The 19521-nt window shown below is 36.5% G+C and overlaps 1 protein-coding gene across 5 annotated transcripts in view; it reads left to right on the plus strand.

Annotated features, from left to right (window-relative positions):
- Positions 1–19521, plus strand: part of tmem68 (transmembrane protein 68) — an 86692-nt gene that overhangs the window by 52555 nt on the left and 14616 nt on the right. For 4 of the 5 annotated variants that reach the window (XM_073042219.1, XM_073042253.1, XM_073042224.1 and 1 more), the window contains one exon: positions 836–8960. The exons of the other annotated variant lie outside the window; for it this stretch is intronic. In XM_073042219.1, the coding sequence (XP_072898320.1) occupies positions 836–940 (105 nt within the window). In that variant the 3' untranslated portion in view covers positions 941–8960. Of the gene's footprint in view, positions 1–835; positions 8961–19521 lie in introns of those variants that run through there. 5 annotated transcript variants of the gene reach the window in all.

A 19521-nucleotide genomic window follows, 5' to 3' on the forward strand; every position in this document is an offset into this window, starting at 1 on the left:
ATGTTAGTAGAACACAGCAAGCCAGGCAGCATCTACAGGAAGAAGCACAGTCGACGCTTCGTCCTGACGTAGGGTCTCGGCCCAAAACGTCGACTGTGCTTCTTCCTGTAGATGCTGCCTGGCCTGCTGTGTTCCACCAGCATTTTGAGAAGTGTTCAATGAATTGATTTTCAAAGTTACAAATAGCCACGTTAAACATTAGTAAATTGTTAAAATAAATGCTTTCAATTTCTCTAGTCAGCGAGTTGAATAGGTTATTGGTTTTGATGGCAGCTTCTGAATTGCATAGGACTGAGACAGATGGCTAATCTGGAGTCTGATAATGGAGCAGAGAGCTAAATCTTGTGTCTACCACGCCATTAAAAGTCTGAATTGACAATTGAGCAACATAAGTCTAAGGCATGTTTGTATGGGAATTTTGAATACCTGGCATTCCCTTGGACGTTCTAGCCATAGCTAGTGTGATTTGTCTGGTTGATTTTTTATTTTGCCTCATTATTACACATAATTATATATTTGAGGATTCCATGAAACGAGTTCCCAGTTTTGCTTTGTGTCTGGAAGTTATTTCCAGAAATGAACGAAGACGTAAGAATGCTCACCTGTGTAGTTGTCGCAGTGTCCAAAGGCAAGTTTGTGATTATTGTGCAGTCTAAGTGAGTAGCAATATTTGGTTTGAGTTGGTGGACGTATGAAGAATTTCAAAAAGGTATTTGCTGGTTCCCGCATGAATTGAGGCAGGTTGTTTGCAAACTGTAATATGTTTTGAAGTTAGCATTATTATGATATGAGGCTGAAGGCTGTAACATTTTCACATGTAACTTTTTCATCCTAGGCAAAGCAAGCTGTGCAGAACCTAATAGACAAACACCAAATAATACCTGGAAATATTCTACGAGCCCTTTTAGAGCGTGTTCACTGGAGACAAAAAAATGAATGATTGTATGCTTTTAAGAACTCATTTAAAGAACACTTTTTAAAACATTTTCATTTTCAAGAATCTAAACAAATACTGAATTATGTCTCTTGTTATGCATTAAAATTACTCTGTTGAACAATTTTTTTGCGCCATTATTAATGTTGTTATCAATTTCCTATCAGTTTTGGTATGAAAAGTTGGATGTTCAATGTGCTGTATCAAATACCTCTCTCCATTACATTCTTGACCCCAGGTAGATATAGATATAGTGATGATGCACTGAGGAAGGAAGGACCAGAAGCTTTTCCTTGGAATCTCATGGTAGGTGGTCATAAACGAAGGTGCCAAATACCTTTGTAAGTGGGCTGGAGAATAGTATTGCTAGAGTAATGGAGACAACTTCCACAGGAGATGGATACCTGTCAAATTGTGGTTAGTGGATATTATTATAAACATCTGAAGATATATTCACCAAATTAAATATTGGAAATGTTTGTTAATGGTCCCAGGCTGATACCAGAGCGTCCACATGCATTAAAGATATCAATCTTTTGTCTCCAAGTTTTTGTTTTTAAATAGATGATATTATCTCATTTTGATATTTCATTCTATGTTCATAACTCATTAATGCAGCTTGTGCACATAGTAATGTTTCAATAAAACAAGTAGTTTTCTCCCAATAGTAGGCTCTTTAGCAGTCGGCAAGTAATTGTCATTGATTTGGGATATATTTACAGTACATACCACCTTGATACTTTTCCTAAAACTGAATGATTTTATCTGTTTTGAGAATGTTCAAGGTGATCACATGTGTAGCAAAAAGCATTTAGTTTACCTGTTAGCCTGTTAATAATGAGTTGTAGGTTGTAGCTTTATGTGAATTTACAATCTGACTTCAAGAGATCTTGCACTGATTCAGCATTTCCAGAGTCTAAGATAAATAGAATATCATCCCAAAATTGTAGGAAATAAATTGATTTGCAAAAGTTACTGTAAATTGTTCTGTATTTCCTGTCTAAGATACTTAACACCCTGTTTTACGAGGGGGGAAATATACCTATCAAATGCATTTACAGCGTAACTGGAACCAGCATCCCATATTTTAAACTGGTGTTAATCATTTTTGTATGATCTTGCCATCATGTTTGACAACATGAAATCATTTTTATTTAAAATAACCTTTCTCAGTACAAATTTATTTCTTTAATTCAAAGCATTACAAGTTTATTTCTTTAATTCAAAAACAACTATATTGTTTCAGTTAGTGACATGACCATAGATCTAAATTTAAAAAAATAAGGAATTTATTATTTAAAATTCATGTTTTTCTCAGTGTATCTGGATGGTACCCTTATAAATTTTAAGCTATATTAACATGCCTATGTTATTGCATGATGAAGTGGAATTTAACTAAGTTGGGCTGATTTGTTTTTTTTTGGCCATCTCTTGCAATTTGGACAGTTTCTTTAAAAAAAACAATGTTTTAAAATACTGGCCTCAAAAAAATTTAAATGATATAGTATCTTTTACAATAGGATAATCCAGAACACATTACAATGATTTTCTTTTGATATAATCACATTTAGTAAGTACAGGAGCCTATATGTACTGAACAGTTCCCAAAAACAACAAGTGTGCTATTCACCTGATTTTGGAAGCATTGCCAGGTTTAAATGTTTCATGGACAAGGAGAACTCTCCTGACGTTTTGAGTAATGTTAATGAAATATTTTGCAGTACCTTGAACAAGCAAATAGAAAGTTGATTTAACAACTCATTCAAAACACATAGTTGATAGTAAACACTAGGTACTGCAGATGCAGGATATCCAGAGCAATCATGGATGGGAATAAACAGTTGACATTTCTGGCCAAGACTCTTCATCGGGAGTCCTGAAACATCAACTGTTTATCCCCATCCACTGATGCTGCCTGACCTGCTGAGCTCCTCAAGCACATGGTGTGAATTGTAGTTGATTTTGCTGTCTTAAGCAGTATTGTTGGTCAGTCTTAAGAGTTGCTGATCATGAGTCCTGCAACATTCTAATTTGGGGCTGAGATTGCCGCCATGGTCCCATTTTATTCAACATTCAGATATTTATATGCAAATTGGAACATTCCAATTAAATCCAGTCAACTTCGAGCTTGTGGAAGCTTTTTTTTTGTCCTAAAGTTGGTCTTTCTATTGTTTGGACTGGTGTCTTGTGTTTCAATGTGAATAATGTGGAAGTTAACTTTCCCTGTTAGATGAGCACTATAGTAAAGTATAGGTGAGTAGAGGTAGTACTGACCAATTCTGGATGAAATCACAGATGCAATTTTATTTTCCATCTATTTTAATTCTTTTTTTTCATTTTTTCCATTTCTACATGATCAATCCAGATATCAAATAGGATTTAAAGAAATTTCACTTCTAGCAATGCTGTCATTAATTTGCTGCCAAAGTGTTTTCTTTTTCCAAGACTGAACCAAATTAATAAATACAGGAATAAATAATTGGGCAGCGAATTTAACTAACTTGTAATGGCTACTTGAAGAGTTCTGATAACATATAGTCCTTAGTGCAAAGCAATATACACAAAATATGTTTTTCATCTTGTTACACTTAAAAAGATAGACAGAAACATTAAATTTAAATGATGTGTTTTAATAATTCACAAAGCTGATATTTTACATAACAAAATATTCCAAGTATAAAATGTGATCCCATTTACTGTCAGAAAGCAGGCATGGAAAGAACAGCCATTACATTTAGTAAAGACAACTTGTTTATTTCAGGTTTGGCTCCCAGTTGTACAAGACTCTTGCATTGTGAGCCAGAGCACTTACACAATAGAGAATGAATGATCCATATGCTGCACTTCACTGCACTATATATTCTGAGCACAGCTTCAGAAACTTCCTCTTGGTGCTTTTTGTAATGCCCACTTTTTTGATGTGAATATCCCTTTAAGATTATCCACAGTTGGCTGATCCATGGAATGAATGTATTTAAATATGGAATTTTTATTTGAATTGAACAATATCAAATGTTGGGCTGTAATATTGTATGTGAGCAGATTCTGCTTGCACATGGGTCAAAACATTTGATATATTTTGATTCTGTTTGTGACCAATCACAGCTTATTCATGTTCCTTGTATAAAATTTAAATCCTGATTGCAATATTTGTAAGTAGCAAATTGTACTTGAAATTCTAGGGTCCTGATGTCATAACATTGACCAAAACATTTTTCTTATGCATTCGTTAATAAATTCTAGTACATGTTGATCTGTACTTTGTTTGCTGTGATAATCCCTATACAGTGGGTTCTGGTTAATTGGGACACATCGGGACCAGTACATGCAACTGATGCTATTTAAAAACTGTTCACTCTGAGCATGGTATGGTGTCTAATGGTCACATAAGTGCACATGGTTGATGCTAGTTAGAAACCGTTGGGCAACAATATCCTCTTCCAATTAAGCAGCACGGTACCTCAACTAAATGAAGGGAATTCTGACCATTTTCTTGATTAGTTTTGGTTCTTTAAGAGTCCCATATAAGCGGCTGCCCTAATTAACCGATGGCCCAGTTAACTGGAATTCACTGTATACTGCTTGTAAATTAAAGTATTAAAAACATTTCTATATTTTGAAGGAAAAAATGGTCTGGAATGGATTACTCAGGTGCACATAAATTGAGGTTGGAAATTGGCTTATAAATTTCAAACCTACTTTAGATGGTGTTTGTGTTTCTATCGTATCCTGGATTTAATTATTGTATATTTAAAATGTCTTTCTTGCTAAAGTTTAAATATTGATTATTATTGCTGACATTTAATTGTTTAGAACTGACTCTTAATTATTTCCTCCCAGACCATTGTAAATGCCAAATTGCAAATATTTTTTGTTAACACAAGAGACTCTGCTGTAGGTTCTTATTTTAAGTTGGCTATTGCAGGATTCTAGTTTTCACCTGGCACTTTCGGTAAAGTTGTATCTAAATTGCTTGTATTTGTTAGTGATGAAAACTGTTTTAAATTCTCAACTTGTTTTATTTCTCTCTTTATATTGCTTATATAAATATGGTTTATAATAACGTAATTTGCTTGGTTCCTTTGTCAATACAAGTGCCAATACCTGCTGTTCAGAAACTTGAAATGCCTTTGCCACTTATTAAAATAAGACTTGACTTTGCATCCTACCATTAAGCACCTTCTTCAGAGCAATATAAAAGTAAAATTTCACGAGCAATATCGTTCAGAAGGAACAGATCTTATTTAGATTCTATTGAGAAGCTTACTATGCTGCAGCAGGGGAACCAAGTCATTTTTTAAAAAAAGGAAACTTCTGGTTCTAGTCCAGATAAATCCAGATTTCCCCACAATCCAGGGAATAAAGTCATAACCTATTCAACCTTTCTCTGTAACTCAGGCCCAAACCTGAGTCCTGGCAACATCCTTGTGAATTTTCTTTGCACTTTTTCAATTTTATTGATACTTTTTCTGTAGGTAGGTGACCGGAACTGCACACAATACTGCAGATTAGGCCGCACCAATGTGTTATTCAGCTTCAACATAACATCCCAACTCCTGTTGTCAGTTCTTTGATTTATGAATGTCAATGTGCCAAAAGCTCTCTTTATTATACTATCTACCCATGACACCACTTTCAAGGAATTATGAATCTGTATCCCCAGATTCCTCTGTTCACACTCCTCAATGTCCTGCTGATCACTGATTAAGTCCTGCCCTGGTTTCCCCATTTTTCCAGCTGATCCACATCACACTGCAAGCTTTTCTGTCCACTAACCCCCAAATGATGGTGTCTTCTGCAAATTTGATGATCCAGTTTACTACATATCACCCAGATCATTGGTATAGGTGACTAACAATATCCAGCACCGATCCTTGCAGCACTCCTCTAGTCACAGGCAACCATTTTCTACTACTCTCTGGCTTCTCCTATGAAGAATGTCTAATCCAATTTACTACCTCATGCCAAGTGACTGTACCTTCTTGACCAAACATCCATGAAGGACCTTGTCAAAGGTCTTGCTAAAGTCTCTGTAGACAATATCCACTGTCTTTCCTTCATCAACTTCCCTGGTAACTTAGACATGACCTAATTTGCACAAAGCCATTTTAATACAATTTTTAGAGAGAAAAGGTTCTGCCTTTTAAAGCCCTTCAACTCTCTGAATATTTCTGCTTGAGAAGTATCAGAATAATTTATGTTTGCAAATGACAATGTGCTGAATTATTTGCTATCTATAATACTTAAAAGAAAACAAAATAGTATTTATTTACTTAGAGATTCGAGTTCAATTATTAAAATTCCAAGCTTACTAGGCTTAAATGAAATTGGTCCATAATAGTGCTAAACTAATGCATATTTTCTTGTAGGGTTGAAATCGAATTTCAGTAGAAACGATGAAACACCACTTTCTGCTATTCGGTGGTGAAGTTTTTCTCCATTTATAATCATGGTGTTCTCTTTAGATGGGTCTTAATAAAACATTCTAGTACAAAGATCATCTGAAAATTCCAATCAAGTAATTCCCAACTGAATTTAAAAGCAAATCACTTTTATTCCCCCTCATTTTGTAACAGTATCAGTTAATGAGAGCAACAGACTATTGAGGCCCTGGTTTGTTTCTCGATCTTGCCTAACATTCATTCTGTTTATATTAGACATCTAGGTCATCTACTCAATAGTTGAGCTAGGGATGTAAAGAAAGCTGTTTCATTAAAGTGTTAAGGTCTTGTCAATAAACTAATTGACAAAGTGTAAAAAATATGAAGCCTGTATCCTGGTTAATTAGAGTGATCAATCAATGTCTAGTCTCAATCTTGGATTGGCAACAGACCATAGCAATGCAGATAGACTAATGCATCGTGTGAGACACTAGCTTTAGGAGAGGATAAAGAAACCAAATGTCTTTGGGCAAAGCTTGCAAAGGTGCAGGCATTTACACTTGTATTGGTGGCACAGTGAAATGAGCACAAATCTTGTTAAGCTACTAAGATTGCATTTTTACCAAAGGAGCACAAAAATAAAATCTTATGTTGTTCAGGGACAAAGGTGTATACCACATATAATGTTTCTATGTACGTGATTGATTTTGAATCCTCCATTGTGGTAAAGTGATTGTGTGCATAATTGGCCACAGGATAGTTTTTGTTGCATTACCATTATCTTTTAGCCCTTTTTAGAAAGTTTGTTATATCATGAATACTGTGCATTAACTTTTTATTAGGATTGTGTAAATCAAAATAAATAACCCAAGAGGATGAAGGAAATTGTTCTCAGAAGACTGCCTAATGTATTACTGTCACTGCCTATGCTTCGTCATGACCAACAGCCAACTTAACAGAGCAAAGTATTTTGCCAGTATGTAAAAGATAATGGTAATGTCTCCTTCGCTTTGTTTTTAAATGATCAATTTTCTGTAATTGAGCAGATACTAACATTAGAAAGCAGTTCTATTCCAGTTACTGAAAGATCTTGTAACATCTGAATGGGTTGGATTTTCAATTGAAATGGTGATGTACAAAATCAGGATTCAAAAATCGACAACTCGTCAAATTTACTTTTTCCAGTTGTTTTTGTACAGTAGTTGTATTTGTATATCAAGTTTTCCATCTGCAAATACTGTGTACTACTGAAATTCTGTGTAAATCCAATGTGTTAAAACATTTCAGGCCACTTTTCTTGCTTAACAGTGAACTTAAATAAGATCAAAGAGACCAGTTATGTTTAAAAGATTTTTGTAGAGAACTACTACAATGAATGTGAAAAATGTAGTAAGTAATATGTTCACCCAAATTGGCTAGCATAATGATTTAAAATACCTATAAATTGTACTATATTTAAATTGCTGGTATACAAGAGTTCATTGAGAATGGACTGAATTTAAATCTACTTGCCTTTTAAAATACACTTGTGCCAGTCTGAAAAAAGTATTAGTGTTGACAAAGCTAAAAATTTGGCAGTGACAGTAACATTCCAATTTTTTTTCATAAAAGATGTAGTATACAGCCTTTGTATTGATATCTTGTGCATCCAGAAGTACACTTGAGAACTTCACATTCTCCGATAGGAATTAAAATTAATAACTTATTTGTAACAGTGCTATTTTGTGATCTTTCCGAGCATAAGGATTGCTTGTGACATTTTCGTTACCTTTTTGTCAGCAGCTCCTTGTGTGAATGTGGAGAGAAGGCTGTGTGTTTGCCTACCGCTGGAGTGGGTGTGGTGGAAGGCATTTCTGTTGTAAGTGCTATTGTCAGCAATCATTTAGCACTGGTGACAGAAACTGTTGTTCAGGGGAAGGTACTGAGTCAAAAACTTGAGTGTCTTTTTTGTTACTTTTCCAACTGAAACAACTATGTGTCCTTTATGGAGTTACAAAAGTAGCAATGATGGGTATAACCATAATGTGCTTTGATGGAAAGCAAGGTTTATAATACTTTGTACTCACACAAGCTGTCCCTCCCTTACTAATGTTACCTTTGAAATAGTTTGGCAAAGTGGTATATTTATGATATACTGAGATATTGTTCTAAGATTTGTATTCTATGTTTAAATTTTTTCTGGAAAAAGTACTCAAATTTATCAGGGTGTGGATGCTAATTTTGCATTTGTAAAGCAACTGTTATGAGGGTCATACCGAATTCAAGTTGTTGAAATCTTATTGCTGATCAGGAGCGAAAATCGGTGGATCTCAAGTGGCATAAGTGTTGTCATGTCAGCACTCTGCTATCTGTTCTGTAGAGTTTCATTATGCTGTGTTAAAAGTCTTATAGTGAAATGGAAATAGAGTTGTGACTAATCTTGCTACTATCGATACAACATGCACAGTGATGATTATTTTAATTGTAAGAAACGTCCTGTCAGCTGTTTTATTCTGATTAAAAACTTTTTATCTGGTGATTAAATACTTGATTAACAATTTTAATTGCTAAATGCATTTGATCATTGTAAAATCGAGCTTATTTTGAAATTTTTAAAGTTACTTGTTTTTAATACATTCCAATAAAATACCTTTTTGAACTGTCAACTGTTGGTTTCTGCCTGTGTCAAATATTATTCACTTGATATAATGTAGGGACTACTGTCCATTTTAGTAGATAATTTGGAATGACATTAATAATAATTTGGAAAGGCAGGGACTAATCAGAGACTGCCAACATGGCTTTGTCAAGGGCAGAGAAATTTAAATTAATTTTTGAAGAGGTAATAAAGTGCTGATGAAGAAATGGAAGCAGACTGGATTTACATGGACTTTAGTTAATTACTGGATAAGGTCCCACATGGGTGTTGACAAATTAGTTTGGTAGTAGTTGATGGCAGAGCATTGGTTATGCAATTAGATGCCCGTGACATGGTGCCCTACAAAGATTGGTGTAGGAACCCTTGTTGTTTGTAATAAACATGAATGACGTGCATTTGGGAGACAAGACCAGTTATTTTGTGGATGACATGGAGAATGATAGAAGAGCTGAGAGCATGGTAAGTAGCCAGGCTACAAAGAGGTAATGTGTTGAAAATGGTAAAAAAAAAGAGCAGATGGAATAAAGTCCTTACAAATCTGAGATTCTGCTCTGACGTTTCTGAGATTCTCCTCAGCGCTGAGGCTGTGCCCTGCTCTGGCTGCTCTATGCTTAGTGTATGTGAGCTTTGCAGCGATTTGCCCCATGGTGTGCTAGACTGAGTCTGTGGGCCTGCTCCGGGCTTCAGGTCTACGGATTCAATTTTGTTCTGGATGCTGTTGCTTGCTTTATTGCTTGCATGATTTTTTCTCTCTGCGCATTGAGTATTGGTCTCTTTTTTAATTGGGTTCTTTTGGGTTTCTTGTGGTTGGGAAAAAATCTTGACGTATCTCATGGTTGTATAATTTATACATACTTAGATTATAAATGTACCATGAACTTTGTTGCATTTTAATGAATGGTAGGGTTTTGGTGTATCAAGGAACGGGAAGATGGCAATGCAGGTAGATTACATGATTAGGAAGGCAAATGGAAAAGACCTTCATTAGTGGGGCTAATAAGTACAGAATTTAAGGAGGTTATGTCCCAACTTTATAAAACCTTGATCAGCTGGAGATCTGTATGCAGTTCAGTGTCAAATATAAGGACATGATAGAGCTGGAGAAGGTACAGAGGAGATTCACCAGGGTGATGACTGAAATGGAGTTAGTCAATGTGGAAAGACTGGAGAAGCTAGGTCTGTTTTTGAAGCAGAAGTTAAAAGGAGACATGATTGTGGTTAATAAAGAAATAAAATTGAGTGGTATTAGTAGGGTTGACAGCACTGAGAGTTGTGGGTGTATGTTGGAAACTGGTGAGTGGAAGTACATTGGATGGTAACGAGACCATGAGTGTTCATTTCAGTGGTTGATCTGAGAGACCCACTGTAATGAAAGCAGAAGTACATTGTCTTGATGATTATGTGGATTTGCATTGGCAATTCTTAGAGGTGAATATAACATCAAGGATCTCATGCTGCTCGAGTGTTACTTGTGATGGAAGTACAGTCAGTGGCTTTGGAGTGGGGCTTATATTTTCAGTGAACAGCTAAGACCTTGGTTTTAGTATTCACAATAGCTGTATAAAATTTCTTATCTGTTTTAGATACTGGACAAGTAGTGTAAGTTAGAAACTTGCATATTGTATATTATTATGCAATACCTAATAGAAAAATACAGTAAGTATATATTAAGTAGTTAAATAAGTAGTGCAAAATAGCAATTAAAAATGAGGTACTGTTCACATGTCAATGTCAATTCAGAAATCAGATGGCAGAACGGAAGAAGCTGTTCCTGAATCATTGAGTGCGTACCTTCAGGCTTCTGTACCTCCTTCATGATGGTAGCAACGAGAACAAAGCATGATTTGGGTGGTGGGGATCCTTAATGATGGATGTCACCTTTTTGAGCCATCACTCCTTGAAGATGTCCTAAATATTATGGGGGCCAGAGCCCATGATGGAGCTGACTAAGTTTTCAACTCTGCAGCTTATTTCGAATCTGTGCAGTAGCGCCCCCATACCAGATGGTAAGAAAGCTCTCCATGATACAACTGTAAAGATTTGCAAAGGTCTTTGGTGACATATCAAATCTCCTCAAGCTCCTAATGAAATACAGTTGCTGTCATGCCTTTGTTGTAGCTGCATCGATACGTTGGGTCCAGGTTAGATCTTCAGAGGTTTTGAAATCCAGGAATTTAAAATTGCTCATTCTTTCCACTTTTGATCCCTCTATGAGTACTGATGTATTACCCTTCTTGAAATCCACAATCAGTTCCTTGGTCTTACTGAAGCTGAGTGTAAGGTTGTTGCTGTGACACCACTCAACTAGCTGATACATCTTTCTCTTGTATGCCCTCTCATCACCATCTGAAATTCTGTCAACAATAGTTGTATCATTGAGCAACATTGTAGATGGCATTTGAGCTGTGCCCAACCACACAGTCATGGGTGTAGGGAGAGTAGAGCAGTGGACCAAGCACACATCTCTGAGGTGCGCCAGTGTTGATTGTCAGCGAGGTGAAGATGTTATTTCCGAGATTTAATCACATTTCAATAAGATCTGGGCACAAAGTATTGGAAGTACCATTTTCACCCTGACAGGGGGTTGGAAGGAATATGGGATCAAAAGTAATATACTGTGGCTGGATATGACATGTTCCCAGAGATCTTGATGAATTTGTTAATTTTTCATTATGTGTGATAATGGAATAATTTTATATCCAACTTAACAGTTGGCATGCCATTACTATATATTGTTAAATGGATGGAAGCATAAATTTGCAAAGGAGCATAGATAAAGTATAGTCATTAACAAAAGAAATCTGAAATGTTCAATAACAGCATCCAGTAAATACTTCTATCATCACTAATCTGTTGTCATCAAAATTACAGCATGTGACAGCTGTACTATTGCTGAGGGGAAATTATTTTTGAGTGGCATTACATTTCTTTCAGAACCACATGACTAACATAATTAAATGTTACCAACTATTTGTTGTAAGAAGATGTACCTGTGTGCCATTTTGTTTTAAATTCTGTGATTGCTATTGTTCTCCTATCCTTGAGTTTCCTGAGGATTATGTATTTCTTTAGATTGAGTAAGTTTAATTAAAAATGTGGTCTGATATAATGACAAAGAAGAGAATGAATGGAATACATGATAAATACAGAAAAAAACTGAATTACAGTAAGTGTGTGTATAATATATTTGTGAAGATGTTTTGGATACTATGGAGGATAGTACCCATGATGGAGTTGACTAATTTTATAACTCGCTGCAGCTTGCTACGATCCTGTGCATTAGCCCTTCCCACTCCACCAGACTGTGATGCAGCCAGTCAGTGTTCTCCACAGTACATCTGTAGATGTTTTTGATTGTTTTAGGAGACAAACCAAATCTCTTCAAATGCCTGATGAAATACAGCCACTGTCTTGCCTTCTTCATAGCTGCATTGATATGTTGGGACCAGGTTAGATCTTCAGAGATATTGACACCCAGGAACTTGAAATTGCTCACTCTTTTCATTCCTGATCCTTCTGAGGACTAGTTTGTGTTCTCTCAACATATACTTTCTGAAGTCCACAATCAGCTTCTTGGTCTTACTGATGTTGAGTGCAAGGTTGTTGCTGCAACACCATTCAATTAGCTAGTGTACCTTGCTCATGTACACCTTCTCATCACCATCTGAGATTCTGCCAACAATGGCTGGTATTATCATCAAACTTATAGATGCCATTTGCGCTATGCCTAGTCAATCCAACTCTAATTAAAGTCTGATCGTATTTTGCAAATTAATACAACTGTCAGTATTTGTATTTTATATTGAATAAATTTCCACCAACTTCTTTGTTGCGTTCATTACACACCTTCATGTTATTTACATATTTAAGTTCTGAATCTCCAGAATGTGTAGTCAAGTTTGCAAAGAACCAGCAAAAATCCAGACTTCTGCAACTAACTGTTCTTTAGTGGATGTCAGATATTTCTTTTGGATTTATTCCATGATCATGATAAGCTTTCTTAGACATGTCATTGTCTCCACCAATAAAAGCCAGTATAGGTAATCAGCAGTAATAGCACATACTGCTCAGTGGTTATCAATGATCAGCAAGTTCTGAGGATAGATGTTATCCCATGCAGTTTATGATTTAGTGAAAAATAATGCCCAGTACTTTTTTATATTTTTCTTGTTAGCAATATTATAAATTCCAGTTAAACATGTATGCAAAAGTTACTGTTCAAATCCCAAAGTTGCCTCCAAATGGTTCATGTCTGCGGAATGCACTCAGTGCTGGACTGTTCATGTTGTTTCGTGTGGGAGCACAAGCAGAAATTCTCTCCATTCAAAATGGGGAATGTGTAAGTACTTACCAATTTATTTCTCAGGAGGGGATGGCACAATGGATTTGTGAAAGTATTAGCTAATGTACATTTTTAATATTTTAGTTTATATGTGCTCAATAAATATGAATTGTTTAAATAGTTTTTGAAAATCTGAAACACTCATTGATAGTTCTAGGAAATGAACTTCCTTTGGGTATTTTCTTGGGATCAAGGTTAACTGACTTTCATTCTGGTTTTGTGGATTCAGAGGTGACTATGGAATTGGGTATAGGAAGCATAGACTTTTTCACAAGTGTGTCCAGAGGTGCCTGGTGTGAAATGATATACCGATCCTGCTATTTACACAGGGCTTCCATTTGTTTCTGATACACGGACACTAGGTTATCAACATCATCCTGAATTTTCCATCTCCACTTTGAGAGGTCGTGGATCAGAGATTCCCAAAGTAGTAAAGCTCTGACAATCTGGCATCCTTGTAACTTTGCTTTCTGCTGGAAAAGCAAGAGATGTTGTACTCTTATTAAGAGCAAATCAGATGTTTAGAGAAATGTTACACAGTAGTAAAGTAGAATGTCCATTGGCTCTGGAACAGAGAACAGTAAAACACAGTACAGACCCTTTGGTCCACGATGTTGCTGCCAACCTTTCTATCCACTCCAAGGTTAAACTAACACTTCCCTCCTGCATTTGCCTTCATCCATATGCCTATCTAAGCATCTCTTAAATATCTCTAATGTATCTGCCTCAACCACCACCCTGGTATCATATTTCATGTATCAACCATTCAATGTATCAACCAATCACCTTAAAATTATGCCCCCTCATATTAGCCATTTCTGCCCTGGATAAAATGTGTCAGCTATGCTCTATATCAATGCTTCTTATCATCTTGTACAACTCTAAGTCTCCTCTCATCATCTTCTTCTCCAAAGAGAATAGATGTAGATTGCTTAATGTTTCTTTATAAGACATGTTTTCTAATCCAGGCAACGTCCTTGTAAATCTCCTGTGTACCCTCTCTAAAGCTTCCACATCCTTCCTATAATGAGGCGACCAGAATTGAACATAATACTCTAAGTTCACAGTTCAAAAATTTCAAAGTAAAATTTATTATCAGTACCTACATGTCACCATAGACAACCAATGTGGTCTTACAGAATTTTAGAAAGCCACAATGTTACCTTGTGGCACTTGAAATCAATCCCTCAACTAATGAAGGCCTAGACATCATACAGTGCTATGCAAAAGTTTGGGCACCCATGATCAAAATTTCTGTTACTGTGAATAGGTAAGTGAGTAGAAGATCAACTGATCTCCAAAAGTCATAAAGTTAAAGATGAAACATTCTTTTCAACATTTTAAGCAAGATTAGTGTATTATTTTGTTTTGTTCAATTTTTGAGTAGAAAAAAGGAAAGGAGCACCATGAAAAAGTTTGGGTACCCTAAGAGATTTGAGCTCTCAGATAACTTTTACGAAGGTCTCAGATCTTAATTAGCTTGTTAGAGCTGTGGCTTGTTCACAGTCATCGTTAGGAAAGGCCAGGTGATGCAAATTTCAAAGCTTTATAAATATCCTGACTCCTCAAACCTTGTCCCAACAATCAGCCACCATGAACTCCTCTAAGCAGCTGGCTAGCACTCTGAAAATTAAAATAAATTCTGCCCACAAAGCAGGAGAAGGCTATAAGAAGATAGCAAAGCGTTTTCAGGTAGCCGCTTCCTCAGTTCGTAATGTAATTAAGAAATGGCAGTTAACAGGAACAGTGGAGGTCGGGTTGTGGTCTGGAAGACCAAGAAAACTTTGCGAGAGAACTGCTATAGGATTGCTAGAAAGGCAAATCAAAACCCCCATTTGACTGCAGAAGACCTTCAGGAAGAATTAGCAGACTCTGGAGTGGTGGTGCACCATTCTACTATGCAGCAACACCTGCACAAGTATGACCTTCATGGAAAAGTCAACAGAAAAAAACCCTTCCTGGGTCCTCACCACAAAATTCAGTGTCAGAAGCTTACAAAGGAACATCTAAACAAGCCTGACGCATTTTGGAAACAAGTCCCGTGGACTGATGAAGTTAAAATAGAACTTTTTGGCCGCAATGAACGAAGTTATGTTTGGAGAAAAAAAGGGTGCAGAATTTCATGAAAAGAACACCTCTCCAACTGTTAAGCACGGGGGTGGATCGATCATGCTTTGGGCTTGTGTTGTAGCCAATGCCATGGGGAACATTTCACTGGTAGAGGGAAGAATGAATTCAATTATATGCCAGCAAATTCTGGAAGCAGTCATTACACTGTCTAAAAAAGCCAAAGATGAAAAGAGGATGGCTTCTATGACAGGGTAATGATCCTAAACACACCTCAAAATCCACAATGGACTACCTCAAGATGCGCAAGCTGAAGGTTTTGCCGTGGCCCTCACAGTCCCTGACCTAAACATCATTGAAAGTCTGTGGATAGACTTCAAAAGAGCAGTGCATGCAAGACGGCCCAAGAATCTCACAGAACTAAAAGCCTTTTGCAAGGAAGAATGGGCAAAAATCCCCCAAACAAGAATTGAAAGACTCTTAGCTGGCTACAGATAGCATTTACAAGCTGTGATACTTGCCAAAGGGGGTGTTACTAAGTACTGACCATGCAGGGTGCCCAAACTTTTGCTTTGGACCCTTTTCCTTTTTTGTTATTTTGAAATTGTAAAAGATGGAAATAAAGTCATCTTAAAATAGTATAGAAATGTGTCATCTTTAATTTTAACCTTGTTAATTATGATTCAATAATGATTTGGGGTTCTTGACACTGTACCCAAATTTGTAATGACTAATTGAGTTTCATTTTGTAGTGTGAAAATAATATACCGGTAATTATTCCTTCCAGTAAAAGGCAGAAGACAGGAATCGTCCTTTCTATTGATCCTTGATCATGCATGCTGTGTCACATTATAATCTATATTACAGCCTAAGTAACACTTACAAACAAAACCAAGCCATTGCACTATGATGGTTTTGCCAGATGAAGAGTGCTGGATGTGCACTTCCATGTCACAGTGAAGCTCCCAGAGATTCGTTGCTATGGCAAAATATTGAGATCTATATATTACTTGGCTAAAAATTTTTTAAAAATATATATATAAAAAGTTGTCCAGGATTTTTTTTAATATATAACTGACAAAGCCTCAGAAGGATTCCATTTTTTTTAAAAGAAAATTTTCATGATTAATTGCATGCCCTTTCTGCACAGTTAATTGCTGGAACACAACAGGAAGTTCTGTGTGCATTGATTTTACAGTATTAATGCCAGAAGAGAAAATGGAAGTCTTTATAAATTTAGAACATAAATATTGAACAGGAGCAGACACTTAGGCCCACAATGTTGTGTTTAACTATTAAATTAGTAATCAAATTTCCAACTAATCTAATCCCTTCCCTACACAACATCTATTTCCTATCTCCTTCACATTCCCATTCAGATATGTCCATATGTGGCCTCCTCTACTGCCATGATGAGGCCAAACTTCGGTTGGAGGAACAACATCTCATATACCGACTGTTTAGTCTCCAGCCCCTTGGTATGAACATTGAATTCTCCAACTTCCGGTAATTCCTTCCCTCTCCCTTCCTCCATCCCACCTTCACTCTGTCTCCTCTTCTAGCTGCCTATCACCTCTCATGACTCTGCCTTCTTCTACTACCCATAGTGCTTTCCCCTTAGATTCCTTCTTCACCTCTCATGCCTATCCCCTCCCTGCTTCTCCTCCCCCACCCCTTGATCTTTCCTCTAATTGGTTTTCCACCCTCTCCCCACCTTCTTTATAGGGCCTCTGCTCCCTCCTTCTTTAGTCCTGACAAAGGGTCTTGACCTGAAACAGTGACTGCTTCTTTTAACGGATGCTGCCCGACCTGCTGAGTTCATCCAGCCTTTTTGTACATCTATTTCCTTTCACTTCCTGACACTTCTTCACTTGGAGTGGTGGGAGTGTGGAACAAGCTGCCATCTGACATGGTAAATGCCGGCTAATTCTTAAGTTTTAAGACTCAGCATAAAGAAAGAACTATCTCTGACATATAAATTTATTAGATTATACCTCCCCAAATATGTGTTAACTGAATTTCTTGGCAAATAGGCAAATATGCAAATATTGAGCTTAGCCACCACTCAAGTTATTCTCCTTGTCCTAGATATCCCAGATTCACAAGAATTTATGAAGCAAAATATAATTTGTTAAATTCTGAAATGAGAAATTTGAATCATATTCAAATCACAGTCACCATTTTTCTTAATTATTTCAATGTCTAGTAAAACTTCTGGGTGCTTGTCCTCATCAAAACCAAACAGCAAGAAAAAATACAGGTTGTAAGAAATGGCTATTTGATAGAAAAGTTATCTTTCATAGAATGCAGAAGGAAAGAAAGATTAAGAAAGCTGGAATGTTTCCACAATCTTACAGGATTTGGGAAAGAATGAGAAGCATTAAAGAATGAAAAATCACCACATAATGGCAGTGTACAATTGGATCAGAAAAGTTCACAAAGCTGAGGAAGAAAACAGGTCATAAGGTTCTTCTATATATTCCTTAAGCATGGTGAAGGATTCTCGGATTTAAATTTTGTTTTTAAAACTCTGAATTGTTTAATGATCCATGTACATTAACACTTAGGCCGTACAAAAGGTCTTTGAATTAGAACCTGTACTCATTTTATAGTCTGGTTGATTGTACTTTGAAGAAGTTGATTAGAAATGAGCAACTGACCAGATTTTGACAGGAATTAATATTTTCAGCCAGCAGTGTGTTAAAACAATAAAAACATAAATCATGGCCTTCATCACTTTACTCCCAATACAAATCCATTTTAATTGATCCCAGAGGAAACATTGCTTTAAATGGATGCTGTCAGTGTACATTCCAGCCCTTTGCTACTTGTAGTACTACCTTAACATCTTAAGTTACATGTTCTGATTACTCAACTGAGGGAAATTAATGTATCAACCTCTGTTGAAACAACTTGGAACATGAGAACATGAGTTGATCATTTAGCCCCTTCAGTTTGTTCAGCCATTCAGTCAGATTGTGATCGATCTATGTCCACTTGCCTGACTGTAATAGACTTATCTGAAGATCTATCATGTATTTTGACTGAGAACTGAGGTGTGAATTTGGGTGTAGTTTTAATTATTGCTGCTATTCTTAAATGGTGCTGTGGACAACTTCAGAAATCCTAAAGTGCAAGGAGCATGTGGGAGGTCTGTTGGCACAAACTGATGAAGTTTTTAACCTGCAAAAGTATTGAGCAATATTTAGTGAAGTTGTTTGTTTAGATTTGAAAACAGAAAAAAATCTGGATGGTTTGGCTTTGGGTCTGAGGTTGATATTTGTAAACCCTGATGCAGCCAGGTAATTTAAATGCAAGGTCTGATGTCAGTCTCTTTAAGACCCTCCTATGAGATGGAAGATGGGGTGGGCTGGGGGGGGGGGATCTGGAAAAATTAGAAATATTTCCCTCTAGTCCTGCAAACTCCAGTCCATTTGCACAGACATCATACAAAAATTCCTGAGGTCAGGAATTAGACACAGCACACCCTCCCACAACCAGCCTCCCCAACAAGGGCTGTGTTTCAGCCCTATCATGTCTTGTAACCTGTTCTGGTGCATTACCTATCAGATTAGGAATCATCTGCAACTCTCCATCCAGCTGATTTCTAGGCTGGGAATTTATTTGGAACAGAATATTTAGTATATACTATGGAATTAAAACCTCACTACATGTTGGGTACATGGACTTCCAGTTTTTCTCCTAAGTTCTGTGTTGCTCTCCCAACTTACAGACACCAGCTTATCTTTATTTAATAGTGAATGCACTGTATAACTAGCTACTGATATTTTCCATTCTTATACATTCATATCAACTTTTAGTTACAAATATAAGTAAACTACCTTCAAATCTTGTGACAACTGCATTGCAGGACCAGAATTAAAACTTGTATCAGAACTTGCAAGACGATGTTTAGAAAATGTTTTCAATAGATTATCAACATTCAGTAGTATTTTCTCATTAAACACCAAAGGGTTGAGTTTGGCTGACAGGAATTGTAGTTAGCAGTGTAAACAATGGAAATTCCAGGCCTTCCAAGCCTTTACTGTTCAGTGCTGAAGTTCCAGTTTGACTAATAGATGTGGAGTGCAAAGCAAATCAAGTTTAATTATCATTCAAACCATACAGAGATACATCTGAACAAGACAGTGTTCCTCTG

This window comes from Hemitrygon akajei, chromosome 1 (genome assembly GCF_048418815.1).
Source record: "Hemitrygon akajei chromosome 1, sHemAka1.3, whole genome shotgun sequence".
Lineage (NCBI taxonomy): Eukaryota > Metazoa > Chordata > Chondrichthyes > Myliobatiformes > Dasyatidae > Hemitrygon > Hemitrygon akajei.